The sequence below is a fragment of the Seriola aureovittata genome, chromosome 9, assembly GCF_021018895.1.
Source record: "Seriola aureovittata isolate HTS-2021-v1 ecotype China chromosome 9, ASM2101889v1, whole genome shotgun sequence".
Lineage (NCBI taxonomy): Eukaryota > Metazoa > Chordata > Actinopteri > Carangiformes > Carangidae > Seriola > Seriola aureovittata.
Genome location: NC_079372.1, coordinates 6,602,334 through 6,630,333, shown reverse-complemented (window position 1 = coordinate 6,630,333; position 28,000 = coordinate 6,602,334). Strand labels below are relative to the sequence as shown.

Below are 28,000 nucleotides of genomic sequence, written 5' to 3'. Positions count from 1 at the left end.
ACGAAGGCCAGCGGTGCGGGAAAAGAGCTGCTTATTAGTTCCTAATAGTGTGTTGACCTGCGGTTACTAGGATACAATCATACAATAAGTACAATCATGTTTATCTTCAAATCAAAACTAAACGTTAAATTCATTTAGTTAGACAAGTTTCTTATACCGCTAATCCCCTGTTGTCCGCATATAAAGTAAGTTACTGTATATGTTTGTTAAATAGCTATGTTACTATTTATGTATGCAAAGTCTTAGCCTCTACCTGGTACGGTTGTTAGCTAGGGGTATTTCAGGGTTAGTTAGTAAAGTTAACTTGCTAGCAATTTATATATACCAACCAAATGTTCACCTATAGGTTTATACTTACTGCTAAACGCAGCTATTAAATGTTCAATTACTAACGTTTAAGTCTTTTTAACTCTTGCTGCCTCAATTCACGTTCAAATGCTGCCTTATTTAAACTAGCTAACTAGCGCTTTCACTGCCACCTAGCGGATAAATGTAGCAACAATCGGCTTACCACAGAAAATTTGGTGCATTGACTTCTGTTAGTGAAGTATCGATTTATTTCTGTCAGCTATGCCCAAAATAATAATAATACGAGATATTATGTTTACCATTAGGCCTATACCTAAAATACCGTGCAAATATTTGAGGTGCTATAATTAGAGTGCTGATGCTTTTCGAAATAATGCCGCAAATAGTTTTTGTTTATCAATTAACTTCATATAAATTGCAGTAAATGGAAAAAGCATAAATTGGATCAATATTTGATGCGACTACTCTTTGCCTTTAAAACAGCATCAGTTCTCTTGCACACCTACAGTTTTTGAAGGTACTTGGCAGGTAGGTTATTTCAAGCATCTTGGAGAACTTGCCAAAGCTCTTCTGTGTATTCACGTTGTCTTCTGTCTCTTCATGTTATCCCAGACTGACGCCATGATGGCACAGTAACGATATTACTATATATTATGTATTACATTAGAGATACCACAACTAGCAATAATTCTATAACTCTTTTGACATTAACGTGGACAGTGTATTATAAAATAACAACGGATGAATGTGTCTATAGCTGTTACCTATGTAATATTATGTTTCATAATTTTGTGTTACTTGTTCTTGGGTTAAGTGTACTGATAGCAGGGTCAAGTTTGCTTGATGCTTGCAGTTGTTAATTTGTGAGCTCAAACCTTATCGGGGGTGTTTTAGGTTAGAAACTTTGGATGTTTTGATGGAAGGTTTGATATTGCATCAAATATAAATCTTTAAAAAGTCAGAACCTTCTAATTACTGATGAAATGCTAACTATGTGATACTTACTTTATTGTCTATCCAGGCAGACCCAGTGTACTCCTACTGTGGGTTTATGATCCTTTCCGGTTCTTTCTTTAAGTTATATCAGGACAAAATGAGTCGTCTTCAGCAGCAAAGGAAATCACAGATGATTCCTGTGGAATGGTCTGTCCAGAAGACAGGACCAGGAACATCTGGTTATATGAATGACCCACAGAATACATTCGCCATCGAAGCACAGATGGCTCAGGAGGCCCGCCAAAAGATTCAAGCCCGACTGACCGTGGCAACATTATTTCAGCAATACAGGTAATACCTCTAATTTGATCATTAAAGCTTAGACAGACTTGAATGTATAATCACTTATAATCAAAGGTACCTTCCTATTATGATTATCATGACATTAAAACACTGATGGCGTCTGATAAGTATAAGTATATAGTAAGTAAATAAAAATAGTTCAGACCAAATGATCTTTTACTAAATAAATCTGAGTGGTCACAGGAAGACCATCATTTCACTGGAACATGATTGGAATGTGGTTGGTTTAAACCTTATTAGCTCTATCCTAAGCTAATCTGTTTATGACTCCTGATGATGGATAATGTTGATTATCAAAAAGAAATAGGTTTTTTTTTTTTTAGCTCTGCAGTACCAAGTAAATATAATATACATATCAAAGATTCAGTTAGACAGGTGGCATGTTCACTCATTTCTCCCTTCTTTTCTTTATAACTTCATCCCTTTCTGAATCTACCTTTACTGCTTTTTATAAAGCATTAGTTATTTTCCACATGAAATAATATTATTACTTATATCATTTTACCATTTTTGTTCAAATTCACAGTGTCTAATAAAAACTTAGTAACTGCTCTAAGTAACTGCTTACAACCTGGGATTTTCATAACAATTGGGACACACATACAATACAAATATTGCAAAGCCTACGCACCCAACCAGCCTAACCAACCTTTGCATGATGTGGTTAATGACTGAGAAGACAGGTGCCATCCTGAATGGTTGTAGTCGCAACCTTCATTGTTTGTCTGCTTGTCTTCTGGGCTAGCTGGTGTTTACACTGATTCTACCTTAGCAGCCTGTATTTCTGCAGCTCACCTTGGTTTAGCACCCAAGACAGGGGTGGCAGGACACCCTCAATTCAGTGTAATCAAAGCAAAACATGAACAGAAGTGTGTGTTTTTCAGTTATTTATTATTTCAATGCATTTTTATTATTTAAAACAGCGTTTTGTGCTGTGTGCATGTTGTCGTCCAACAACACAGGGCTCGGCTAATTTCCAGAAGAAATTATATCACTGTAACCTCAGACCCTGCGTCTGTGGAAGAGAAGATTTGCCTCACTGTGTATGAAAACAAGGTGAGACAGACTATGAGGACTTGTCATGCTTTTTAATGATTAATCTGAGGAACCTGTGAAGTTATTAAATAATAATACTAATAATTACATAATTTCAAACATTTACATTAAGTCTAAGTAGAAGCAGATAGTGAAGATTAATAAATTTTTGTTTCTTAACATTTAGGTCTCACCATTACAAACACAATATCTTACTGACTTAATGTCATTACTGACAGTATAGTATGAGTTCTCACACCTTTGTCATCCTACACAGGCCCAGTGTTCTAATATAAATTTACTATGATGCATGTACACACATTTTATGGTCTTAATTCTAGTCTAAGTAAATTAAAGTAAACACAAAGCAGAGTTTTCTAAAGATTCTAAATACATGCATCCATGTGATTGTGGGAAGTAAGATTGCTTTTTGTCTATGTGTGGACAAGTGTTTGCCCATGGCTGATAAAACTGACAGTTTGCATGTAACATGTTTCCTGCCTTACAGAAAGTTGTGCCACTCACTGTGAAGAACTCTGGTGCCAATCCAGTTTATTTAACTCTTTGGGTATCTGACCTTGTAAAAAAGATTTTCACTGTCAGTGACTGTCATGGATACTTTAACAAGACTATCAAGCAACACACTCTTCAACCAGGTATGAAGAAGACACACACACTCATATGCTGCACCTGCAGAAGGGTTTATACAGTTGTCAGTGGTTAATTGATACTTATACTAGTGACAGATGAGCAGTTTCCAGCAATGATTCATATCATGCAGGCCATTCACTATGCCATAGGCCATACATCATTGTGTCACAATGAGTAAGAACACAAACAGCACGGGGAGTGACTGCACAGTCATTATCATGAGGATTAAGTGAAACCAAAACAAAGGCTCGACCAATAATACATCAAAATTTAAAAAAGAACAAAAAGGGATTTCAACAACCTGAAGTCTGCAGTCACAACAGAAACATGAGGATTCATTGACTAGTCACAGTGAAGTACTTCTTGCCATTTTGAAGTATGCGTTATTTCATATCCAGTTAAGATAAATTGTAATCCTTTTGCAAATTCTTCTAGATGTTCATGTGTTAAGTTAGGCTTTGGACTAATGTACAACACATTTGGTGGTTTGACTGTGCTGGATGCCGAATCCAACAAGACAGAAATTATGACTGTGATTTCATGTGGTGTATAATAAATGTACGCTGTTTAATCAATGACAAAAGTAGTGTTTCCAACTTTGAATAATCTACCTTTTTAATTAATATTTCACAATGTAAAATTACTGCATGTATAACTAATTTCTTTTTTGTCCCACACTGTTTCTAGGAGAGGCCTATAAGATCAGGGTCCATTTCAATGCTGAACATCCAGGCTTCTATGAGCAGTTACTGGTCTTTAAGTTTAAAACAGATCCGCTGTCCTCAGATATGTTTGAGATTATGCGCCTCTTAGAAGTCATGCATCAGACATCTTTTAATGAAGAGGTTCTCCCGACAGTCACAAACTCCCTGCGTACCCTCCAAACTGTGGAGCAGGTACCTCCTGCAGGGTATAACACATTAATATCATGTTATTATATGTAATTTATGTTAGTGTCGTTATTATGTTGTACACCAATATTATTTTTGTGATAATTTTTTTTGCTGTCTGTTAATGCCTTCTGTCATGGCTTTTTTCAGACACTGTAGAAATGACTGTGTCACTCATCCAAATTTACATTGCAACATGTATTGGTCACTGGTATTATGAGTCTTCTATTTTATTACTGTCCTCTTTTTTTTTTTCTTTGTTTTTTCACACCAGTGTTGTATTGATGTGGCTGAAGACTGAGGTTCCTTTGAAGAAATATCCGATGGCCGACAATATAAAATACCTCAGTAAATCAGACACGTATGTATTTTCAACTGCACAGGCTCTCATTGAGAAGGCGAAGTTAATTTGTACCAGATTTCAATTTCTCACCTAGTCTGTTAAGGTAAACCAATTCAAGTTTGGACCCAGAATTGTGGCATATTGTGTATATTGAGCTTCATTAACAACCAAACAAATGTCAGGAGAATATTTGAAGTAAAAGAGAATGACTCATGAAAAAAATGACTCATTAAAGAATGACTCACCTTTAAAATAGCCTTAGTCCACCCTGAGTAAGGCGCGGTTAATATCTCAAGCTAAATAGACAGGCAATCCTGACTATCGTGTGAAGTAAAGTCGAGGTGCCTTAGCTGATCTGTAATAAGTAAAATGCAAAAAAAAAAGCCACAATATGCCATATTCTTTCAGGGCAGGAAGCACAATGCTCTGATGTTATAACACATGCCTGCTGGGCTTGTAGAAGTGATGCACTTTTCCCTGCCTTTTTATGCCACAGGAATCTATTTATGGACCTGGAGATGAGATCTCTGAACTGGACGAACTACTCCCAGAGGTTCCACTTGCTACTGCATCTCGAGGAGCTCCAGCTGAGGACAGATATAGAGAAATACAACCAGGATGATGTGGTCATGTTCAGACACAAAAACAACGCAGACCTTATCGTTTTCCCGGTGATACGTCTCGCACACAATAAAACCTAAAAACTGACAACTGTTGTTACTTTGGCTGCAACTTTCACCTCTAAAACGTTTTGTGTCATCAGATTGCAGGTGTCTCTTACAACTCGCCGGCGAAGCTGTCTGGGAACCAGGTGCTGGTGACTCCTTTAGAGCAACGAGTTTTCAGAAATAAAGTTTACAAAGGCTGGATCCAACATGCGGATGTGGAGCAGATCTACCTAAAATTCAATGACGAGTAAGAGCAAGATTAAGATATTTTTAGCACAGTTTAATTTTCAATTATATAAAATACAGTAGATACAGAAATCCAGCATAAAAGAAGAAGGGATACCAAATATTCCACAGTCAGTTGTCTGAAAACCTAACCTACCACTATTGCTCAAGGAAAGATCATAGTTCTATCATAAGAAATAAGCGGAAAATACACTGCTCAAAAAATTAATGGAACACTTTTATCACACATCGGATCCTGATGAATGAATTATTCAAGTTGAAAATCTTTACAGATGTACATTGTATAACTTGTTGAGAACAAAATTACGTAACAACGGTCAATGGAAACCAAAATCATCAACCCATTGAGGGCTGGATTCACAAACATACTGAAAATCAAAGTAAAAATCCAACTTGCGTTAATTTCATCATGGCAACTCATAATGTGATTCAGTAGTGTGTATGGCCCCCGTGTGCCTGTATGCACTCCTGACAACGTCTGGGCCTGCTCCTGATGAGTTTGCGGATGGTGTCCTGGGGGATCTCCTCCCAGACCTGGATCAGGGCATCAGTGAGCTCCAGGACAGTCAGTGGCGGTACCTGGTGGTGTTGGATGGACCGATACATAACACAGAGCCCACTGCACCAGCGTAAGGTCTGACAATCGCTTTGAGGATTTCATCCCGGTACCTAACAGCAGTCAGGGTACTGTCGGTCTGTGCGACCCTCCAAGGATATGCCCCCCTAGACCATCACTGACCCACTGCCAACCTGTTCATGCTGGATGATGTTACAAGCATCATAACGATCACCGCAAGGCCTCCAGACTCTTTCACGCCTGTCACATGTGCTCAATGTGAACCTGCTTTCATCTGTGAAGAGAACAGGGCGCCAATGGCAGACCTGCCAATTCTGGTGTTCTCTGGCGAATGGCAATCGAGCTGCACGGTGCTGGGCTGTGAGCACAGGTCCCACTATAGGACGTTTGGCCCTCATGCCACCCTCATGTAGTCTGTTTCTGACAGTTTGGTCAGAAACATGCACACCAGTAGCCTGCTGGAGGTCATTTTGTAGGGCTCTGGCAGTGCTCCTCCTGTTCCTATTTACACAGAGGAGCAGGTCCCAAACCTGCTGCTGGGTGCCCTTCTACGTCCCTGTCCTGTCTTGGTATCTCCTCCATGCTCTTGAGACTGTGCTGGGAGACACAGCAAACATAGCAACTGCACATATGGATGTGCCATCCTGGAGGAACTGGAATACCTGTGCAACCTGATTGGTCTGCAGGTACCACCTCATGCTAACAGTAGTGACAAGGACACTAGCAAAACACAAAACTAGAGGAGAATCAGGCCGAAAGGGTAAAGAGAGAGCAATTGTGTCCACCACATGCAAAACTCTTCTCTTTTGTGGGTGTCTTGTCTTGCCTCACCTCTCCATTGCACCTGTTGTCACTTTCATTTGCAGCAAAGCAGGTGAAATTGATTCACAATCACTTATATCCCTGAAGTTTAACTGACTTGGTGTTATACTGTGATGATTAAGTTTTCCCTTAGTTTTTTGAGCAGTGTATATTATTTCTAATAATGTCTAGACATTGCATTAAAAGGGTTAGGGTTCTTGGTTTAAAGGTTGTTTTAAGCTTGCAGTGTTTTTCTGACTATTTGTCTCTGACTATTTGACTTTGCATGCAGGTTCCTGAGTCAGTTCAAGAACGGCACGAGGTTTAGCATTACCTTCGTGATCAACCGTATGCCACTGTGCATGCAGCATAGAGCAGCAGCACTGGTGTACAAACACAGATTGAGGGAGGTGCTGTTCCCTACTGGACAACTTTCTTCCCACCATTCACATCTACAGAGGTCAGATTACCTTCAAGTCACAAATCCAGGGGAAACATTCATAGACATTATAGACATACAGACAAGGTCATACTTATGTACATCTTCTCTGTGTGCCTTTTATCTCATCTGTACCTAAATAAATAACATTTTTCCCATACATGTAAATACATCCGCATGTAAACAATGACTCTCTTAACTGTGACTCAGTTCTGATATCTTTCCTTTGCACCTATGTCTCACTGTCATTAGGCTGGTAGGGCTTGAGAGCAACCCTGAGCAGTGCAAGGCCATTCAACACATTGTAGCTGGTACTGCGAAACCTGCCCCTTACCTGTTATTTGGTCCACCTGGCACAGGTACTGCACATGCATGTGTGTGCTTAAATATAATTTCTTTTCTTTACAATTACATTAAGAATGACATATTTTTTACATGTATTTGTCAGGCAAAACAGAGGCTTTGGTGGAAGCCATCAGGCAGATAGTAAAGACCCAGCCCTCAAGCACCATTCTAGCCTGTGCTCCCTCCAACAGTGCAACTGATCACCTCTGCGAGAAGATTCTGGCAGGAAAGATAGACAACCACAAGTTGTATCGTTTGTATGCCGTCCACTGCTCTGTGAAAAATATTCCCACAAATGTAAAGGTCTGCATTCTTCTTGTTCTCACTCAGATCCTCAAATATAAACAAAGATGAAAAATTAGCACATTTGTTAAGAAGTGACATACACAGTTTCTAACAAGGGTTGTTTATGAAGATCCTCAAAAACATACCAGTATATAATTGATTTGCTAAGCATTCTGCTTTCTGATATCTTATAGTTTAACTTTTTAGGTAAATCCTGACAAAGTTGTGTTCTTCTCCATCATCTATGTCTCAGCAGGAAATTAATCCAATTAGAGAAGCAAGATATGTCATTGTGAATGTAGTATTATTCAGTCTACTTTAGTGCTATCAAACTCCATTTTGGTGTCTGGGTGTCTATATGTACTGTACTATATGATAATTAGATGTGTGTCTGTATGTGCTTGGTTGTTTTCTGTAGTTTTGCTGCAACCTGGACCCACTCACAAACATGCTTATAGTTCCTCCCAAAGAGGAGCTGGTGAAGTATAAGATCATTGTCACCACCCTGCTAAATGCAGGAAGGTACGGTGGCTAATGCAATTAAATATTTATTGAATATCCATAATACTAATACATTCACAGAAAAAATGTGTTTTTCATTAGGTGTAATGCTCTTTAGACAGCTGATAAGGATCGTTCACAATAGATGCTTATTTTGACATGTCACAGCAGGAGAAGTACAGATGTAATCAATAACATTAAAATCCCATTTCAGTGTGCCAGTTGCAGTTATTGTGGCATTGTGTATTCTGGCATATTGAGATCAGCTATGATTCAAGAAATGACATACACAGTGTTCTTCCCAGCTAACACAAGCAGATACTGAGCTACAGCCAATGGCAGAACATCTTAATTTTAGCATTATGTTGAGTGTAATCTTTATATGCAAAATGTGTTCTGAATCACATCTTCAGATTGTCAAGTCAATGCAACTATCTATGAGTCTGTGATTCCCTATTTTTTACACTCACACAGTTACTGTACAGACATTCATTTCTGGATGATTCACAGCACTTCCACTCAGAATCTCTCACTTGTGCAGTTGCTATCAGAGTGCTTCTGTTTTTACATTACATTCATACAATCTGTTACAATAAGTACAACAAACACAAGTTGCAGTTTAAACCCTTTGCTGTACCCTAAATAAAAATATCAGCCACAGTAATACCATGTCTTACGCATATCAAAATGTGCCACAATGGTGGAAAATTAGCTGTCTTCAATTTCCTTTACCTCTCTCTCTCTCTTCAGACTAGTGACAGGAGGGATACCTCCAGGTCATTACACTTATATCTTTGTGGATGAGGCAGGCCAGGCTGCAGAAACAGAGTGTATCATCCCTATAGCAGGTGACAATCTAGTCAAGCTTTAACACACAGTGTGAGATGTTCTGTATAAGTTGTGCCCTTAATGTTTGATATTCAGGAGTTTTGTCTTGAACTATGCTTTGTTATTTTTTGATCGCTCCATAGGTTTACTAAAACCAGATACATGCCAGTTAGTGCTGGCTGGAGACCCTAAACAGTTAGGGCCCATCATCACATCCAGAATGGCAAAGAAACATGGCATGGGTGAGCACTATGTATACGGTGTATACAGTACGGAAACACGAGTAGGGTGTGTGAAGTTTCTAAACATTAAATAAGAGTTTCTAGTTTCAGGAATATATCAAGTGCTTGATGAATCAAACATTTATTTAATGCAAAATCTGAAAATATTAGTGAAAGAATTGTTGAACCAATAACTCATCAGATGTTTATTATTGCCTGTATGTAAAGAAGTTTTAAGGCCATTTACTATGTGTAGGTGTGTCCTTGTTGGAGCGTCTGATGAGGGACATTGACCTGTACAAGTCACACGAGGAGTACGGGTTCAACAGCCGCTTTGTCACCAAATTACTGAGGAACTACAGGTGTGGTATTTTTGATACCTAACTTTGTTGCCTTGTTTTCACAAAGTGTCACTGTTAAGTTCACTTCTTTTCTTCCTCGCTCTCTCAGGTCCCATCGTGCAATTCTGACAATTCCCAATGAGCTCTTTTATAAAGGAGAACTTCTACCACATGCTCCAAAAAAGAAATGTAATTCATACTGCAAATGGAACCGGCTGCCCAAGGAAGTAATATAGACAGACACACACACGCATACAAAGAGGCATAATCAATTCTCTCTCTCCAACCATGTTCTTATTTCTCTTTCTCTGTCTCAGGGTTTCCCTTTGATCTTCCATGGAGTGGCAGGTATTAATGAACGTGATGCCAACAATCCCTCCCTTTACAACGTAGCAGAGGTGGAGGTGTTAAAGGAATACTTAAAATCCATCTTTGACCATCTTCACAAAAAGGGTGTGACCAAAATTCAATCAGGAGAAATTGGCATCATTACCCCGTACAGAAAACAAGTGAGTATATTATTACAGTAATCCATGGATATATTAATAGACCTGGATATGGCACTGCGACTCAGTTTTTCTGCCTTTTTCCCAGTGGCTGAAAACCACACAACAAAAAATAATTCCTGTGTCCCTAAAATACGGTTTCCCATAGATGGCCATTATAAAAACATCTATAAAACCAGTGACAGGACACCTTAAATGGCAAAGAAAGTCAATTATTACTTTGGCATTATAAAACATTTTGGTGAGTATTTGTAAGACTTTTCCAGAACCTAATAAAGCTGGGATCAGGTGGGATCAGGGAAAAAGATATTGAAGAGATACTTTTGTAATAAGCTGGGCGAGTAACACGATTGAATGGGTATCATCTGCATCGATACAATACAATATTGCTTAAGTGATTGCTTCTAAGAGTTTCATGGGTGTTCAAACACTGTAATGACCCATTCACATTGTCCTGTTTTTTTTGGGGGGGTTTTTTTTGTATGTTGATAGGTGGAGAAAATCCAGACTGCCCTTCAGATGGACAAAGATCTCAGGAAGGAAGACTTGGAAAACATCGAGGTATGAAGATAGAGAGTGGCTGTTTGTTGTGGAACATGTTTGAGAGAGATGTTGGAACTGCACTTAACAGTCCTTGCATTTATGTTTTCATAGGTTGGTTCAGTGGAGCAGTTTCAGGGCAAAGAGTTCAATGTGATTCTGGTGTCTACAGTGCGTAGCAATCCCAAACTGTCTGCACAGAAGGAACGGTTCACTTTAGGCTTTGTTTCTAATGAGAAGGTGATAAACATTACACAAGCACAATAACTCAGTAACAATATATGATATTTGTGTGGATACCCACTATAAATCAGATACTCCTTTTTAGAATTTTAAGCAACCCTTTGTAAACATTTGCATAATAATCAGGGGAAATTTAATTCTCTGAAACTATTTAACTGAAATTGTCTCCTCAGAGGTTCAATGTGGCCATGACCCGAGCCCAAGCTCTGCTGATTGTGGTGGGAGACCCGAGAGCCTTGAAAACTGACAATATCTGGAACAAGTATGGCTACAAGTGCTCATCAGTCTAATACTGTTTTAGTGGAGATGAATGGGTTGCACAAATACATAGCTTAACTATTAACATCTTACATATGCTGACCTCTCTTTTTAGGTTTATCTATTACTGCTTCAGAAACGGGGCTTACCGTGGCATTACAGTCTCTGATGTCGAGGAAGAGGAAAAAGCACTGACTACAATACACTCTTGGGCACTCTGGTAATAAGCACAGTCACATACTCGCACACTTTGCACTGCATGTCTTTCTATTGTCTGGAAATTGTCTTGAAGACTAAGGAATGTTTGGTTTCTCTTTCCTCCTCTTATGTCCACCTTTGTACTAAACCCCATAGTGAAGAGTGACAACAGGTGGATCCCTATTGGAAGACCTTGCTCACAGATCTTGAGCTAATCAACATAAAAAAATAGACTAAAAATAAAGAGCTGGATGACAAACTGACAACTAAGTGTGCACTCACAAATATCTTTTTCACTCAGGACACAGACACAAGACAACACTGCCTGTTTAAAAGCATATTATGTTATATCAATTATGTTTAATTTAAATTTAACATTTTAGATAGGATTAGACTCATGTTTCCTTTTACACTGTTTAGTTTAGTTTAGAAGAATGCTTTGTAAACTAACTTCCATATAGCCATATGTTCATGTTTTGGATAAGTCAAAATATGTAACATTCATAAAGTGTTGTTTCTATAAATGTTAAATACTGAGAATCATTTAAGTTTTAACGGTAATGGACCTTATGCACATCGTAGGTTTAGTAATGGGGTTCATTTTTTGATGTTTGTGTTGCTCCAACTTCACATTTTAACTCCAGGAACAAAGTTCCTGGAATGTTATGTTCCATTTCAATCACTTATGATGTGATGTGATGTGATGTGATGTGATGTTGAAAATATTTTGACCTTTAATTTTCTTTAACTAGTGGTACTAGTGGTGAAGTGTGCACACACACATTCATAATTATTATAATGAGAATTTAACATTGATTCATAATTTAAAGACCACAATTAAGTTTGTCACTATTATTATTATTGTTATTATTATCAGTGTCAGAAATAATAACGCACTATAGAGTTATAACAGAGGACATGCATTATATTATCCGTTTAAAATATGCATATTATAATGTTGCCAAACGAGTCGCTGAGAGGAAAACATGACGTTAATATCGCTGGATTGTTTGCTGACTGATTCATCCTAATCAATTATTTTTAATAGTTGTGTTCTGATCAGATGTTTACAGTTTCGTTTTGTTCACTTGGCTTCACGGTTACAACTCTTAACTTTCGTTTCTCCCGACTGACTGGCTGTGTGGGTGCACGCGCTTTAAATCTCCGAGCTCACGCTGAGTGTCAGCTGAGCACCTCCGTATCATGAGAGGCAGAGAGACACCGCCCATGTTGACTGCCCAGGAATATAAAAGCGATTAGCTTTCACCGGGACTTCCTGAGATGTAAATCACCCCTGGGTCGAATTGACGAATTAGAGGCGTCGGATTGATGAGCGATATATATCCGTCGTCAGGTCACAAGCCCGGACGCTTTCCTGTTTGATAACTCTGATAATATTGTTTTGTTTAGTTTTTTTTATCATGGTTAATATGAAGTTAACTGAACGCAGCCAAATTGGACTCGAATTCTTTGAGTATTTGAAGGAGAGTAATCAAGCGTCCATCACAGACCGACTTGAACTAAGAGACATTTACAACAACGAGTTCAGGACCAGGTGAGTTCTTCCTCATCATGTACAGGAATTATCTGTAGCTTTGTATGTTTATGTAAGTTTCATAAACGTTTGCGAAATTAAATGTTTTTGTTTTTATTTCAGGAATGCAGGAAACAGAGACCCAAACTTTGGTTCAATCCTCTATGCCCTGAAAGTGACTGGCAAAATAACAAGACGAAGAGACACCATTCGCTTTAACTCCAAGGTATGCACTTCTACCTCTGCAATACAGTTTAATCACGCCAGATTATGCGTGAAAGGCTGAATGAATGGAGATGATGCAGACGATGCTTCTCTGATGAGTCAGTAGAGACAACAGTTCTAAATTGACGCACTTAATAAGCAGGCTTGGGTCAGTGTTCTTTTCACAGTTAGGCTATATGTTATAATTTTTTTTTTTAATTCAAACAAACTTCACTCAATGATACGTCACTCCAGCAGTAGCAGTTTTTTAAGATGTGGTTATCCGCTGCTGATGAAGTGGAAATACAGACGCATGTTTGTTATTTTCAGGTTCATTCTATGGTTTTGACAAAAAGTGGTTAAAGTTATTTGCTGTAGTGGCACAGTGGTAAGATACAACTTACAATACTTTAATTGAATTTAAAGTCACTTTATTTTAAGTTAAATTACCTGTGAATCAAATGAAATAAATAAATGATGCTGAGTGAATGTAGAACTGACATTTATAATAATACTATTATTACCATTAATATTTAATACCAGTTGAATTGCTCCAAGTCAAAGGTCAAAGTCTGTTACACATGTGATGTCTATAAATAACTGGTGGATATGGTCAGGAGCCTGTTGGTCATCATATGCATCATTAACACCACACAACACCAGAATCTGAATCAGAATCTATTTTACTGCCAAGTAGGTTTTTCAACATACAATGAATTTGCTTTGAGTTTTTGGTGCATATCAATAAACATAGTAAGAGGTAAAGACATATAAACAAAGATGAAACAAGCAAGTACTGCAGGTCAGATATCTTAAATATAAATAGAACAATTTAACAATAAGATAAAATATTTACAATTTTTTTTTAAGAAATATCATAGAATATTATAGAAATATATATAAATATATACAATACAAAAATCCACCATATGGCAGAGCTACAATGTAAAGTACATTTAAAAAATTTTTTTTTTTTTATTGTGGTTCCAAGTCAACATTATTCTGGTGGATTTTTATTTAACAGAGATGACACATTGTTTACTTATGAGGAGTTTTTATCACAATACAACATCCCTATAATACCGGGGGATTATGCAAAGGTTTTTAGGGCAATTGTTTCTGGTACATGTAATGCTATTTAGGCAACAACCAAGGGGTAATTATCAATTTTTACCTTCTCTCCTTCAGTGCACTCTCCTAAAAGGAAAACTTTCCTCATATCCTGATGGTAACAATAAACTTATTAGGACGCTTTCAAAATGATTTGTATGTAATCTCATACTAGTATTGTTTTATTTATGGATAATTTGTCATGGAAAAAGTCCTGGCTCTAACCAGTGGTGAAAAGCACTGTACCTAAGAAGAATTATGTAGAAGGTAGTTCTACTTTACTAAAGGATATCCATTTTTTCTGCCTTTATTCTTCTACTTCACTACATTTCAGATGGAAATATTTTAATTTATAATCCATTGCATTATCTGTACCTGCTATAGTTACTTTATAGATTAAGATTTTACATACAAGACAGGCGGGATCCTTTGCCAAGTTTCAGATTTATTTGTTTGTTTCAGAGTTGTTTTCAGTTTTATCAAGAGACATTTGCCATCGAAACATTAAAGTTGTTTTCATTTAAATAAATATTTCAGGCTCCAACACGGCAAAATGATCAATTATTCCCACAAAAAATCATCTCACAACCCCTCAGACTGATCTTGTGAACTGTAGGCCTGACCCCTAGGCAGGACACCATTAAACTAAACCTAACTGTATATAAAGTACACATCAGATACACCACAACCACCTGCAACAGTAAAATTCAGCTCACACATTGTTGCACTAATATTAAGAATCTTAAATATATTTGATAATATATCAATCATAGGGATCATTTTACTGCATAATGAGTATTTTTACTTTTAGTACTTAAGGACATTTAGCTGATAACAAGTCTGTACTTTTACTTAAGCCGTATTTTGACTGTAGGAGTTTTACTTGCATTAAGAGCATTTTTACATTGATGATTGTTACTTTTACTGAAGTAAAAGTCTGAGTACTTCTTCCACTGACTCTTACCTAATCAGTGTGATGGAAATCTTGGGAGCTGTTAATATGTGATGGAAGAAGTTTCAGGAAACCCAGATGTCTTAAGCAGAAGCATTCACTGAAGCTTTGCCAAGGAGATTAGAGATGAGCAATACAAGTTAACACTGTGTATTGCCTCCCAATTCTGAATCTTATCATCCCTGCAGATCTTATTTAAGCTCATTCAAACTCATTCAAAACTTACATGTCCAAATAAGGATGCATTCATTGGACCACAGCACCTATCCATACATGTGTGAATATTCTACTAGGTACCAAATCCTTAACAATAAATCATGGTTACCTAAGTCACATTGTATATTTTTGTGCAATACTTTCCCAAGGGAAGACAATCTTTCTCTGGGATGAAGGGCCCCTGTGTTTTGACTGTTCACTCCCTCCACTGGAGGCAGGCTCAGTTGGTGATATCTTTACGACCTTGGTTGTGATGACAACAGCCATTGGGGACTAGGCCAGTTTGGCTCTATCTGCGTCTTCACAGCTGTCCTTGAGACAATAAAAGCAATAGTTAATTGAGCTATTGCTTTTAGGCCCTGCTTGTAAATGACCTGTAAAAACACTACATAATACTAGCTATAGACCTAATGAAGGAAAAATCCCTTCACAGTCAGTATCTGATAACTAACAAAATGAAGGAGGTTTCTTTCAAGCTTATTCAAAGACTCAACCCAGCTGAGATATCCTTTTGAAAATTCAGAAAATATATTGGTATCAATTGTTCAGACTTTTGTAGTTCCACTAAGATTGCTGTTCATTTATTTGTTACTTCCCTTTTTTTTTTTGGAACAACTTTTGTATTTTTATAAACAGCCATATTGATCAAATTTGAATATTATTTTGGAAGCGTGCTGTTTGGCAAGCTAGAAGATAACACAAAATGGAATTTTTATCTGTATATTACTAATCTATCTATCTATCACTATTTTATTGGCAAAATTTCATATTCATGAATGCAAATGTACAGGTAAAAAGATAAAGGTCATCAAAATGTTCTAAAAACCATTAATAACTGTTTTTTCTTAATTTTTTTGTATGTAAACCATATTGTGTGTGTGCACCTATTTATGGTCATTATGGTTTTGTGATACAAGGAATTGGTACTTCTTCCTTTTAGCCAATGTTAAAAAAAGTTTTCAGTTACTAGTTTGCAGTAATAGCAAGATTTCCACACCCTGTCCAAAGTATCATCACTCTTAAAACAAATGATCTGCCATGTCATCAACTTTTATACATATGCTTAAGATAGACAATATAAAGGAGATTGCAGATTGTTGCTGACTTTAACTTTACTGTCATTCATAGGAGAAGAAATGCTAACTGCAGGGTTTTTGTGTGTGTGTGTGTGTGTGTGCGTGTGTGTGTGTGTGTGTGTGTGTGTGTTTTGAAAGGACATGTTAAAAATTATTCAACTCAGTCAGACTAAAGTGCCAGACATGTTCTTAAACATGTTATCAGGTAAAAAAAAAAACACACACACATTTATTTTCACTTTTGTTCTGCTGTTAGATTAAATTTTTTTAAACAAGCACCAGCAATGTGTCATTCCGTGAAGGGTTTCGACTCAAGCCAAGATCACCAGGATCTGGGTGGTGTCTTTTTCTCAGAAACGAAACCTCAGGTCTGAAAAAAAAAAAAGCCTTTTGCATGTTACTGTATTTATATGCATTTACAAGGGTATTAAACAATTAGGTGGATGCAGATAAGTACTTATACAAACAGGCGAGGACACCTTTATGTCTGCTACTGCCAATAAAAAAAAATCCCAAGAGTAATTTTTCATCCAAGTTTATTCAAGTGATCCTCTGTACAGATCAGAGCTCTTTATGTGGACCAGTGGCAAACACCCAGGAGCCATCAGCCACAGGCCGTGCAGAATGGAGCGGCCAGTCCCGGGCCAGTACAGACCTTCACCTCTCCAGATGAAGCGGATACGGGAGTTCGAGCCCGCAGGAAACTGGCCGGTCTGCTAATGGACAAACTGACGACACAAAGGTAACACATCATGCTCCCCAAAAGCTTTTTTCAGTTTTTTAATATTTTGACAAAAAGGTTTTTCTACTTTTTCTTTCACTGCAGTCTCAACACATTTTATTATTTTTTTGGTGTTTAAAGTTGCTGAATCACTGTTAAATCATCTGGTGTGTAAGTTGTAAGGGGCATTGCAACCTTTGATGTTAGAGATGATTCAGACCGTCTAGTTATGAAGGTTAGAGGTTGTGGTGTCTTAAATGTCTGAGATAGGTTTGTTGGAAACAGTTTTTTAGTGGAATTTGTTATTCAGAGAGAAAGATAAAATAACTAAGAAGAACCCTCTACCCGCCCTCATTATGACCTTGTCCTCCCTGCAGTTTTGATAGAATGGACTGGTGGGGGAAGGGATGGTTATGCAGATTATATGCTGTATCTGATTCGTGGAGTCTGTTTCCTGATATCAGAATAAATATATTAATATAAGACAGTGTAACTGACAAGAGTGTGTTTCTTTTTTCATCAGACAATAAGTAAAGAAAATTTGAAAAGTGACACTCAAACAAATGTCTTCTTTGGATTCAAGGCCCACAACAACAGGCTTACTTTACTTGTGTGCTGTGACAAAAAGCAGACAGGACAGGAAGTCGTGTGGGTAGGGTTGTAAGCGTATACTGCAGGAGCCAGCATAGTTTGCACGCTCAAAACAGCAGTCCACAAAGTTGTGAATTATAGAGCTTGCTATTACTGTTCCAACTGTACAACTGTTATTACCCTGTAGCCTGTCACTGGCCTTGTACTCACTGTAGATGTCCTTCACTGCCACCTGTATTATTTCTCCATGCACCTACAAAACACATGAAAGAACACACTTGAATCTTGGTTCTGATTTAATCGTGATTTTCAAATTCACATTCCACCCTTCTTGCCTGTAATACATAACCTTTGCTGTTTTTGCACCCACAGGGCTCAGTTCATTTCTGACAAACATGGCGTCAGCATCACCTCTGACCATCAGATTGAGAATGGGAAACTTTGCTTGTGTTTGGAAAACACATATGAGGTATTTATGTTGTGAAATTGCAGTGTTATTTCCATTGTTGGTCATTGTACAAATGTGCAGCTCTACTGCATAGATCTGTTTTTTTTTTCTTTTTTAAACAGTACACGATAAATCTGAATGTGAAAAACACTGGAACAGAGCCTGTGTATTTCACCTACTACACCCCACTGCACTGGCTCAAACACTTAACTCTGACGGATGAACACAAAGTGACCAAAACAAACCCCCTGACACTCAAACCGGGTAACACAACAGTCACAAACTAGTTTACTTTTATTTGAATTCATGAATCCATTTGAATTTCTCTGCTGACAGAGAATTATGGGCACAATAAACCACAATGAATCACCTCCATAAAATATTATTGTCTGTTATTTTCTGATCTCAGGTGACAGCTATGAAATCAAGGTTTTCTTCTGCTGCACTATGGTTGGTTTCTATCCATCTACACTGGCCTTTGAATTCAAACCAGACCTGCAGCCCTCCTCCGTTGCTTTCCACATTGTGCGCTTTATTGAGGCTAAGTGTATAACTTCCTTGGGACTGGAGTTGGCACCAATAGCACCCTACAAACCTCAGTCCCTCCCTGCCAGGACACCTGAAGTTCATTGCACGATTGTGGATGGGCAGCAACCTGAGGGGTATCACTGTTCACTCAATATACTGTTAAATATACAGCAAATATAAAAATTGAAAGGCTGTATGTCTCATATGTTGCATTGTAGTTATATATCCTACTTTTTGCATTTTGTCTGATCTAACCAGGTTGTCAGTGATGCGGCTTCAAAATGTGGCTCAGCTACAGAGGTATCCAGTACCACCGTATATGAACCAGCTCATTCAGACTCTGAAGCAGTCTACGTACTTCTGCGATAAAAGGTAAATGCAGTTCAGTTTTTTATGTCATTTGCAGCTGTAGTTCAGTAGTTAAAGTATCAAAGTGGTGTGATGACTGTGAAAAGCCTAACCTCACCCTCACTGTTTTTATGTGATGCTAATGTGTTTTATATATCAAATTGTAGCCAGTACACATTGTGTTTATGTACAAGTTTGAACTTGCAAATATGTTTTGAGGGAAATGTAATGCCACCCAGGTGAAGTTTTTCTGTCAACATGATGAGGGAATCTTGTTAATTAACGTATGTGGCAAGTTACAAAAATATTGATACTCAACGTAACAGGAAAATGTTGATAGATAATAGTTTTTATTTGTTTTCTGACATATATCTTGCAGTACATGGTCCACTTGTAGTGACACCAGCATTATTGAAGTGGTTATGGTTATGTAGACACAACATGTGTCACGTTTAAGGTAAGGCTGGACCCACGAAAAAAAAGTAGGAGTAGGTGGAAAGATATAATTTACTAACAAAAAAACACAAGGAACATGAACAGGAACCAGAAGCATGGGGGACTCGAAAAGCCGAACTGACCAGGACAAAGGGGAGCACAGAGACTAAATAGACACAAGGGAGGCAAGGGTGATTGAACACAGGTGAAACACATTAGGGCGGGGCAGACAGTCAACAAGGAAGGAAACAGGACAGGAAGTAAAAACATTGAGACTCAAGGAAAGTAACTACAAAATGAAACAGGAAATGACAAAACTCAAAGTGAGAACAAAATCTCAAACATGAAATATCCGTCATTGCACACAGAACACAATGTTTTCCCTAATCTTACCCAAAGTGATTCTGTTGATTGTTGTAAAAAAAAATGTCCTGGAGACAAGGTTGTTCTGAGTTTGAACACATGCCAAAAATATACATTAAAGAAATAATTGAAGTCAGCTTCTGTTTTACAGTGTATACACTGCCATGCAATTTGTTTCTTTTGCCTTGTTCTGTTTATAAGGACCTTGCTGGAAAGTCCCTTGAGCTGGGAGAACTACACTGAGAAGTTGCAGCTGCTGCTGTATCTAGAGGAGCTTCAGATGGAGGTGGACATCAAGAAATACAACATCCCCAACGATGATAGAAAAGAGACTGTCATGTACAAAGACACGGTCAACAAGAAACTTCTTGTTCTGGAGGTAAATATGTCATCCACTCATTCACTTCCCAGATAATCAGTCCTTCTCTAACTTGTCCATTGGATACTCTCACTCTGAGAATCACTAGTTCACATTTAACTTTTCTTGTGCCAGAATGCAGTTTCAAGATTTATACCAGTGCTATAGGTTCAATTTAACAGCCATGCTGACATCCATAACTGGTTCTGGTCTCCTTTAAACTAGTTTCAGGAATCATTTTAAAGGAGGTTGCAAAGTGCATCAGATATGAATCTGAATAAAACAGACAGTTGTTTTAGTTAATAGATTATTATTTTCAGAAAATTACATTGTTCCCGTGTAGCTTAATAAACCTTTTTACATAGCCAGTACAAAGCCGGTGTGAAGTGTAATCATACATTCCTGTGACAGGACCCTGATCGAGTATGATGAAAAAAAAGAACATTGATATTCTTTAGATAAACACAATGGGACAATATATTCACCTGCATGTTCACTGGAATAAAACTAATTCACACTTTTTGGGCGCCTCGGTGGCTCACCTGCTAGAGCGCGTACCACATGGGCTTAGTCCTAACTGCAGCAACCACGGGTTCAAGTCTGACCAGCGGCCCTTTGGTGCATGTCATCCCCTCTCTATTTCCCTGACTTTCCTGTCTCTCTCTCACTATACTATCGGAATAAAGGCAAAAATTCCCCCGCCCAAAAAAAAAAAAGAATTCACTTCACACAAAATAATTCACACTTTTCCCTGTTCACCTGCCAGGTACCTGGTGTGTCTGAGAACCGCCCGTCTGTGCTACGAGGAGATCAGCTGCTGGCGTATCCCAAAGGAGAGACAGGGGTGAAGTACCGCGGCTATGTCCACTGTGTGCAGCTGGACAGCGTCAAACTGGGCTTCAGCTCAAAGTAAGATCAAGACAAAACAGTAACATACAATAATTAAAACATATGGATTTCTTTGACTGATATTTAAAAAAAATAATAATTTTTTTCAAACGGTTTGTCTTTGAATTACTTTGCAGATTGCTGGATCGCTTTGTAGACAACATGAAGTTCTGTATTGAGTTCACTGTCAACCGCCTGACTCTGCGTCTTCAGCACAGAGCAGCAGAACTGGCAACTACATGCGGACTGAGAGACGTGTTGTTCCCTGCTGCACCTACCTGTCCCTCTCAACTAACGCTTCCCAAACTCAGGTTAGGCATGCTTATATATAGACTGTATGTATCTCTATACGTGGTACATTTTTTTAGCTGGCTATTTTACAGCACAGATGTCTGTCCCTCTATATGACTGCATAAATAATGTAAGACAATGATTTATCTGCACACATGACCACACTTCTCAACGAGTGCTGGAATTATCTTTGTTCTGAAGATACACACAAGAGTACTAGACAGAGAACAGTGTTATGGGTAACTGTAGATTGCAGACTCAAAGTCCAGAGATCCAAAATGTCAAAAACACCTCATGTGAACCTGAGCATCAAGCAACTTGACTGGCTGATGTAACTCATCTAGGGAGGTGGATTTAAAATGAAAAAGAAAAAACACGTTAAATATAGCGGATGTATTCAATTAAAAGTCAAAGAGGTCCAGTTAAACAAGATTTTCTAACTGGTTAATTCCCAACAGTTAACCAACAGTCTTAACCATTTTTATAATAAACAATCTCAACACATCTTAAAAATTGAACAGTTTTAACACGTCCATTTCTTTATGTCCCACTTTCCCAACTTATTTTTATGCGACTCATCTCTCCCCCGTGTGTGAAACTCACTGACTGAGTCAAGTCAGTCAGTATTTAAATTTGAGCTCTCCTGTGATGATCATTTTCTGTTTAGTCTTCTTCCCAGTCACCAGCAGTATATTAATTAAACATTCATCTCTTTTTTCTTGGGATGCATGTTCATAGGCTGTTTGACTGCCAGCTGGAGAAAAACCTGGAGCAGTATCAAGCAGTACAGCACATTGTAGCTGGCTCATGCAAACCTGCCCCTTACCTGGTGTTTGGCCCACCTGGAACAGGTACAGAAAGTTAATCTATTGCTAACCTACCAAGTTCTCACAAAGCCAGAAATGTATTGCACTTGAGTTTATTCTGGTGATGCTTTGTATGTTCAGGCAAAACTGTGACTCTGGTTGAGGCCATCAAACAGATAGAGAAGACCCAGACCTCCTGCCACATCCTGGCTTGCGCTCCTTCCAACAGCGCTGCTGATCTGCTCTGCAAGAAGATTCTGGAGCACGTGGATGAACATAAAGTGTACCGCATGTACGCGAGCAGCCGGGACCCAAAATGTGTCCCTGAAGAGCTAAAGGTCAGTACCGGGTGCTTTTTTACTCCAAGTGATTGTGATTGATTGATTGATTGATGCTTTACTTATGTTTGTTTCAGATGTGAAGCATTTCTTTCATCCATAAAGTAACTCTTTCGCCATTCATTCTCACACACCCATTCTCTTGGCCACAGTTTGATGTTAGACAGTTGGATAACACAATGAATAACACTTTCTTGCTGCAGCACTGCTGCACTTCTTGGGCCTTTACGTGTTTGATGCTGAGGTTTGCCTACACTGACACTGTGTTCTTTTCACAGGCATGCTCTAACCTGGAAGGAGAGTGTTATGTTTTTCCTCCAAAAGAGGAGCTGATGGAGTATACGATCATGGTCACCACCCTGATGACAGCTGGAAGGTAATGAATGACTCACTCAGCATAACACTAAAGAAGTTCACTTCACTGTTGCATGCGACAGTGTTTACATCCAGTTTTTATCCTCTGTTGCTCAAAATACTAACATGTCACTTGTGTGGGAGTAGGTTTGCCATCATATACCATGTCTCTGATCTCTGCAGGTTGGTCACAGGAGGCATTCCTGAAGGACATTACACTCACATGTTTGTGGACGAGGCAGGGCATGCTGTGGAGACTGAATGTTTAATCCCATTGGCAGGTAAAGGGAAAAAAAGAGCACTGTGTTTTTATGCCTCCATGCCGGTGAAAGCCATGGCTGGAGGCATTATGTTTTTCGGGTCGTCCATCCGTTTGTCCGATTCTTGTGATCACAATATCTCAGGAATGACAGAAGGGAATTTCATTACATCAGACACAAACGTCCACATGGACTCAAGGATGAACTGATAGGAATTTGGTGGCCAAAGGTCAAAGTACACTGTGACCTCACAAAACATATCTTTTGACCATAACCATGGTGGCCCTGAGAGCTCAACGCTCTGCAACTTCAGAAAACACATGCAAATAGACAAAACACAAGAAAATTCAATTCTCCATCAATTTGACAAAACGTCCGCTGCAAACGCTCACGACACAACCAAAGACACAAACATGCTGCAATTACACACAACATAATGAAAGTGTCTCCAGGGGACACAAAAAAGTGATGAACCTGGCTTGGACGCACTTGTTCAATGCTTTGTGACTCAATTTGGAGAAAGTATTGCAACCACAAGGTCGTAATTCTAGTCTGTAATTGTGCTGATCTTGTTTATATGTTTTCTGTGCTACAAAGGGCTGCTCCATCCAGAGACTGGTCAGGTTGTTTTGGCTGGAGACCCCAAGCAGCTCGGACCCATTCTCAGATCCCCTTTTGCGCTGAAATATGGCATGGGTAAGTACAGACACACTCACACAGATAAATGAGGATATGGTATATATAAATCTCCAATTCAGTTTTTGTTTTCACACATTTGATATGTTTCTGGAGTTAAAAGGCTCTGCTGTCTGCAGGAATTTCCCTCTTGGAGCGCATGATGAACAATTTCCCTCTGTACCAAAAAGAAGAGGGCGTGTACAACAATCGCTTTGTCACCAAACTGCTGCACAACTACAGGTGTGATAGAAGAAACGGTTATAGGTCACTGCTGAAATTTTGTATTTGATTTTCCAGAATGCCTCTTCTAATCTGTTTCTATTTCTGTTGGTCCTTTTCAGGTCCCATCCTGCCATTCTGAAGATTCCCAACGAGATGTTCTATGATGGAGAGCTGCTGTGTCATGCAGATGAAATTTTGCGCAACTCCTACTGCGGATGGGAATATCTCCCACAGAGGGTAATGATTCACAACATACTGGACAGTGCATGTGCAAACAGAAACTGATCATATAGAATCGATTGCATGAAAAGCGACAACCTATATGGCTTTACTATGTCTTCATTATTCAAATTACAATGTAGCTTCTTTTTTTTTTGGCTGAAACAATTAATTGATTAATCGGCAAGTTGATCAACAGAAAATTAATTGCCAACTATTTTAACATTCTATTAATCAGTTATTTTTTTTCTTTCTTTTTTTTGCCAAAAATGCCAAAACATTTGGTTCTTAGAAATTGTGATGGGCATTTTCCCCCTTTTTTTTTTTTTTACATGTCATAGACTAAATAAGTAGTGTAAAAAATAAGACTCATTGATGATGAAGACAATTGTTAGTAGCAGCCCTAGTTCATTCACGTGTACCTTTAAGATTCAATCAACTAAGGACAATATATTTAGCATCTTGATTGATTTAATTTTTTTATCTGGTGAATAACTTTAAAAAGGGAAATACAAAATTAACATTTTCTGACAATGAAACATTGTGTTCATACTGTGTGAATGTGACTGATAAGTTTGATTTATTTCAATTTACTCCAAGTTAAAGTAGGGAAGAAATTTGATTTGTTAGAATAGTTAAATCTACAAAACAAAAACAAAAAAATGCACACTTGTGCTTCAATACAGATAAACCTAATGTTATTAAAGAACACAAATAGGCATACAGCACTTACTGTATTACTTTTGGTTTAACATTGTGATCTTTGTTTTTTTTTATTCCACCTTGAAGTTTATTCCACCTCCCAGCAGCACAAAAGTATTCAAAATAATTTCTCTAAAGAATACAGCATAAGAACGCAAAAACATTTTTCCTTAAAATGTATCTTTCAGGACTTCCCACTGATCTTCCATGGGGTCACCGGTGTTGACGAGCGTGAGGCCAACAGTCCTTCATTCTTCAACGTAGCAGAGGTGGAGGTGCTGATGGACTATGTGAAGAAACTGCTGCAGACGCAGGGCAAGAAGGGCCTGGCTATGATCTCACCCAAAGACATAGGCATCATCGCCCCCTACAGGAAACAGGTCAGAATGAATTCAATCAAACACACACTGCAGTCCGAGTTCTATCACACTGAAGTGGAAAATTTTGATTTTATGTAGATTAAAAGCTGGGGATGTTTTTTTTTCCAATTTCTGGGTGTCCTATAGGTGCAGAAAATCCGCAAGGCCCTGGAAAAAGTTGGGAAAGAATTCAAATTTAAGGACATGAATGCGCTTAAGGTAACAGAATATTTCAGACTAAAACAAAGTGAAACACACAGTGGAGCTTTGTCTTAAGTTTATGTACATATCTGTGGCAGGTTGGTTCGGTGGAGGAGTTCCAAGGTCAGGAGAGGAGAGTCATCCTGGTGTCTACAGTTCGGAGCAGCCCCAATTACACAGAGATAGACAAAAAGTTCCACCTGGGCTTTGTCAAGAATGACAAGGTGTCTGCCGCACACACATGCACATACTCTGTGTAGGTACATGCAAAACATTATTCTGACACTCTGACTTCACTTCTCCAGAGATTCAATGTGGCTGTGACTCGAGCCAAAGCCCTGCTGATTGTTGTGGGAAACCCCAGAGTGCTGAGTAAAGATACTACTTGGGATCGGTACGTGTCACGTGGTCACTTCTGCTTTCTCCTGTCGCAGCACACATAAGGTTAAAATTTAATTTTAAATCCAAGAGAGCAGTCCCTGGTAATTTGTGACGCTTCTCTCCTCTTTGCAGCTTCATCAGGTACTGTAGCGAGGGAGGAGGCTACACTGGCTTTGTTCGTGCGGAGGAAGATGAAGACGTGGTGATGAGACTCTCTGCTCTCTACATCACGATTGAAGCTCAAGGTGACACGCATATCTTTATTTTCATTAGTATCCCCTTCAAAAGCAACATTTTGAATTGATGTTAAAATTGTCCATCTTTCTTTCTGTGACTCTTTTCTCGTCAGTGGAGACTGAAGAGAGCGTTGTTCAGCAGATCCTGGACCCCGAGTGGAGGCACGACCTGTGAACAAAAGGAGAGCACAAACTTCCCTCCTTGTCACTTGATGGGATTCATTTTGCTTTTAGCTCGGTATATCTCTTCACCAGAAACCTGAAATAAAAGTTCTACATTGTATTAAATCACAATCTCTGGAAAGGCCTCATTGTAACCTTTCCACATTAAAGGTATGTAAAATAACATTCCAAAATATATCTTGAATATCAGGTTATTGCACTTTTAATGTTTACTATAGAAGCTTGACCAATGACAATGAAAGAAAGGGACGTGATTCATGTTTAAAGCAGACAGTTTGTCTTTGACTACTTCAGTTGGCACCACATTCCCTTGAAGCAGCTGCAAACACTGCTATAATCAAAAAAAGAAGGATCAATGTCTGTGTGTTTGTTATTTAACTCGTAGTTTTTAACTTGTCTCAATCATCCCTGGTCTTTTACAGTCATGTAGTTTTATGTTTCTTTGTTGATGTGATCTGAAATATCACATTGACATTAGTATTCAGACCCTTTGCTACGGCACTTGAAATGTGCCTATTTCTCTTGATCATCTTTGAGACTTTTTTACATGTTGATGTTTCCACAATGGATTGTGATACATTTGAATTAAATATCTATTTTTGAATCACAATTTCTAAGTACAGCCATTTTTATTCATTTTAACCAAATGAAAAATGTGTATGGCCCATTTTGTATTTGCTTTGTTCTGAATTAAAAAATCTAAGGTCAAGGTGGACTCAATGTAAAAACTTCTCTTCTATCAGGTCATTCAAACCAAACTATAAGTAGTTTCGATGATTTAGCACTTCTGGTTTTAGTTTTCAGTGGAAGTGGGGTTTTGGTTCTGTTAAATGGCAAAAAAATACACACTTGGATTTTAATAACAAATGGATATGAGTATCAACTAATTCCTGTCTGGAAGAAAGGAAGAACACAAATGTAAGATACTGTAATGGAGATAACAGTGATTTTAAATATATGTAATTTGTATCATTGTTCTTGCCTTTCCTCTATGTGTTTGGTTGAAAATATATTTTTAAGTAAAGACTGTTACTTTACCTGCTGAGCGTTGAGTTCTGCTTTTGAGTCCACTCTGTGTTCAGCCGTTACACATAGTAAAGGAAGGCATAAAAAACATCATATTATAATAAGGCATAAAAATCCTGTAGAATAGTAAGTCATACAAAAAACATAGTATAGTAAGCAAAAAACATAAAAAATGAAATAGTATAGCAAGGCATAAAAACATCATAGTATAGTAAGTCATAAAAATGACAGTATAATAAGGTTTAAAAAATGTCATTGAGTACTAAGGCATAAAAATGTCATAGTATATTTAGGCATAAAAAACATCAGTATAGTAAGGCACAAAAACATCATAGTATAGTAAGTCAAAAAAGAAGTCATATTATAGTAAGGCACTAAGGCTGTTGCTTTACCTGCTGGGCGTCAGGTTCTGCTTTGATTCCACTCTGTGTTCAGCCGTTACACATAG

At 38.2% G+C, this 28,000-nt stretch overlaps 2 protein-coding genes across 4 annotated transcripts; both read left to right on the top strand.

Annotated features, from left to right (window-relative positions):
• Nucleotides 1-79: 79 nt before the first annotated feature.
• On the top strand, nt 80-11,900 carry LOC130174425 (putative helicase mov-10-B.2). 3 transcript variants are annotated; one of them, XM_056384230.1, is made up of 22 exons: nt 82-185; nt 1,388-1,596; nt 2,571-2,664; nt 3,152-3,299; nt 3,982-4,204; nt 4,459-4,545; nt 5,024-5,198; nt 5,291-5,442; nt 7,112-7,279; nt 7,511-7,617; nt 7,707-7,906; nt 8,307-8,410; nt 9,140-9,237; nt 9,361-9,459; nt 9,695-9,800; nt 9,889-10,006; nt 10,097-10,288; nt 10,778-10,846; nt 10,940-11,065; nt 11,242-11,330; nt 11,442-11,546; nt 11,681-11,899. In XM_056384230.1, the coding sequence occupies exons 2-22, from the start codon at nt 1,403-1,405 to the stop codon at nt 11,688-11,690; spliced, it is 2,664 nt and encodes an 887-aa protein (XP_056240205.1). In that variant the 5' UTR covers nt 82-185; nt 1,388-1,402; the 3' UTR covers nt 11,691-11,899. The 3 variants fall into 3 exon arrangements, with proteins under 3 accessions (XP_056240207.1, XP_056240205.1, XP_056240206.1); XM_056384231.1 differs by lacking the exon at nt 82-185 and adding an exon at nt 750-837; XM_056384232.1 differs by lacking the exon at nt 10,940-11,065 and having other exon boundaries at nt 80-185; nt 11,681-11,900.
• A 917-nt stretch (nt 11,901-12,817) lies between these two features.
• LOC130174421 (putative helicase mov-10-B.2) lies at nt 12,818-27,571 on the top strand. Its single transcript, XM_056384228.1, has 23 exons — nt 12,818-13,079; nt 13,182-13,284; nt 17,177-17,358; nt 18,301-18,397; nt 18,499-18,640; nt 18,786-19,038; nt 19,163-19,276; nt 20,252-20,429; nt 21,175-21,317; nt 21,434-21,607; nt 22,326-22,438; nt 22,535-22,731; nt 23,010-23,107; nt 23,269-23,366; nt 23,943-24,041; nt 24,161-24,263; nt 24,365-24,482; nt 25,355-25,546; nt 25,673-25,744; nt 25,825-25,950; nt 26,032-26,120; nt 26,240-26,352; nt 26,457-27,571. The coding sequence occupies exons 1-23, from the start codon at nt 12,946-12,948 to the stop codon at nt 26,516-26,518; spliced, it is 3,000 nt and encodes a 999-aa protein (XP_056240203.1). The 5' UTR covers nt 12,818-12,945; the 3' UTR covers nt 26,519-27,571.
• Nucleotides 27,572-28,000: the final 429 nt, after the last annotated feature.

Bases quoted from the DNA above. Each gene is read 5' to 3' on its own strand.
- LOC130174425 (XM_056384230.1), top strand. From the start codon at position 1,403: ATGAGTCGTCTTCAGCAGCAAAGGAAATCACAGATGATTCCTGTGGAA. The intron at 8,411-9,139 runs GTACGGTGGCTA...CTCTCTCTTCAG, and splicing joins ACCCTGCTAAATGCAGGAAG to ACTAGTGACAGGAGGGATAC. The intron at 10,007-10,096 runs GTAATATAGACA...TCTCTGTCTCAG, and splicing joins GGAACCGGCTGCCCAAGGAA to GGTTTCCCTTTGATCTTCCA.
- LOC130174421 (XM_056384228.1), top strand. From the start codon at position 12,946: ATGGTTAATATGAAGTTAACTGAACGCAGCCAAATTGGACTCGAATTC. The intron at 18,398-18,498 runs GTATTTATGTTG...TTTTTTAAACAG, and splicing joins GTTTGGAAAACACATATGAG to TACACGATAAATCTGAATGT. The intron at 18,641-18,785 runs GTAACACAACAG...TTCTGATCTCAG, and splicing joins CCCCCTGACACTCAAACCGG to GTGACAGCTATGAAATCAAG.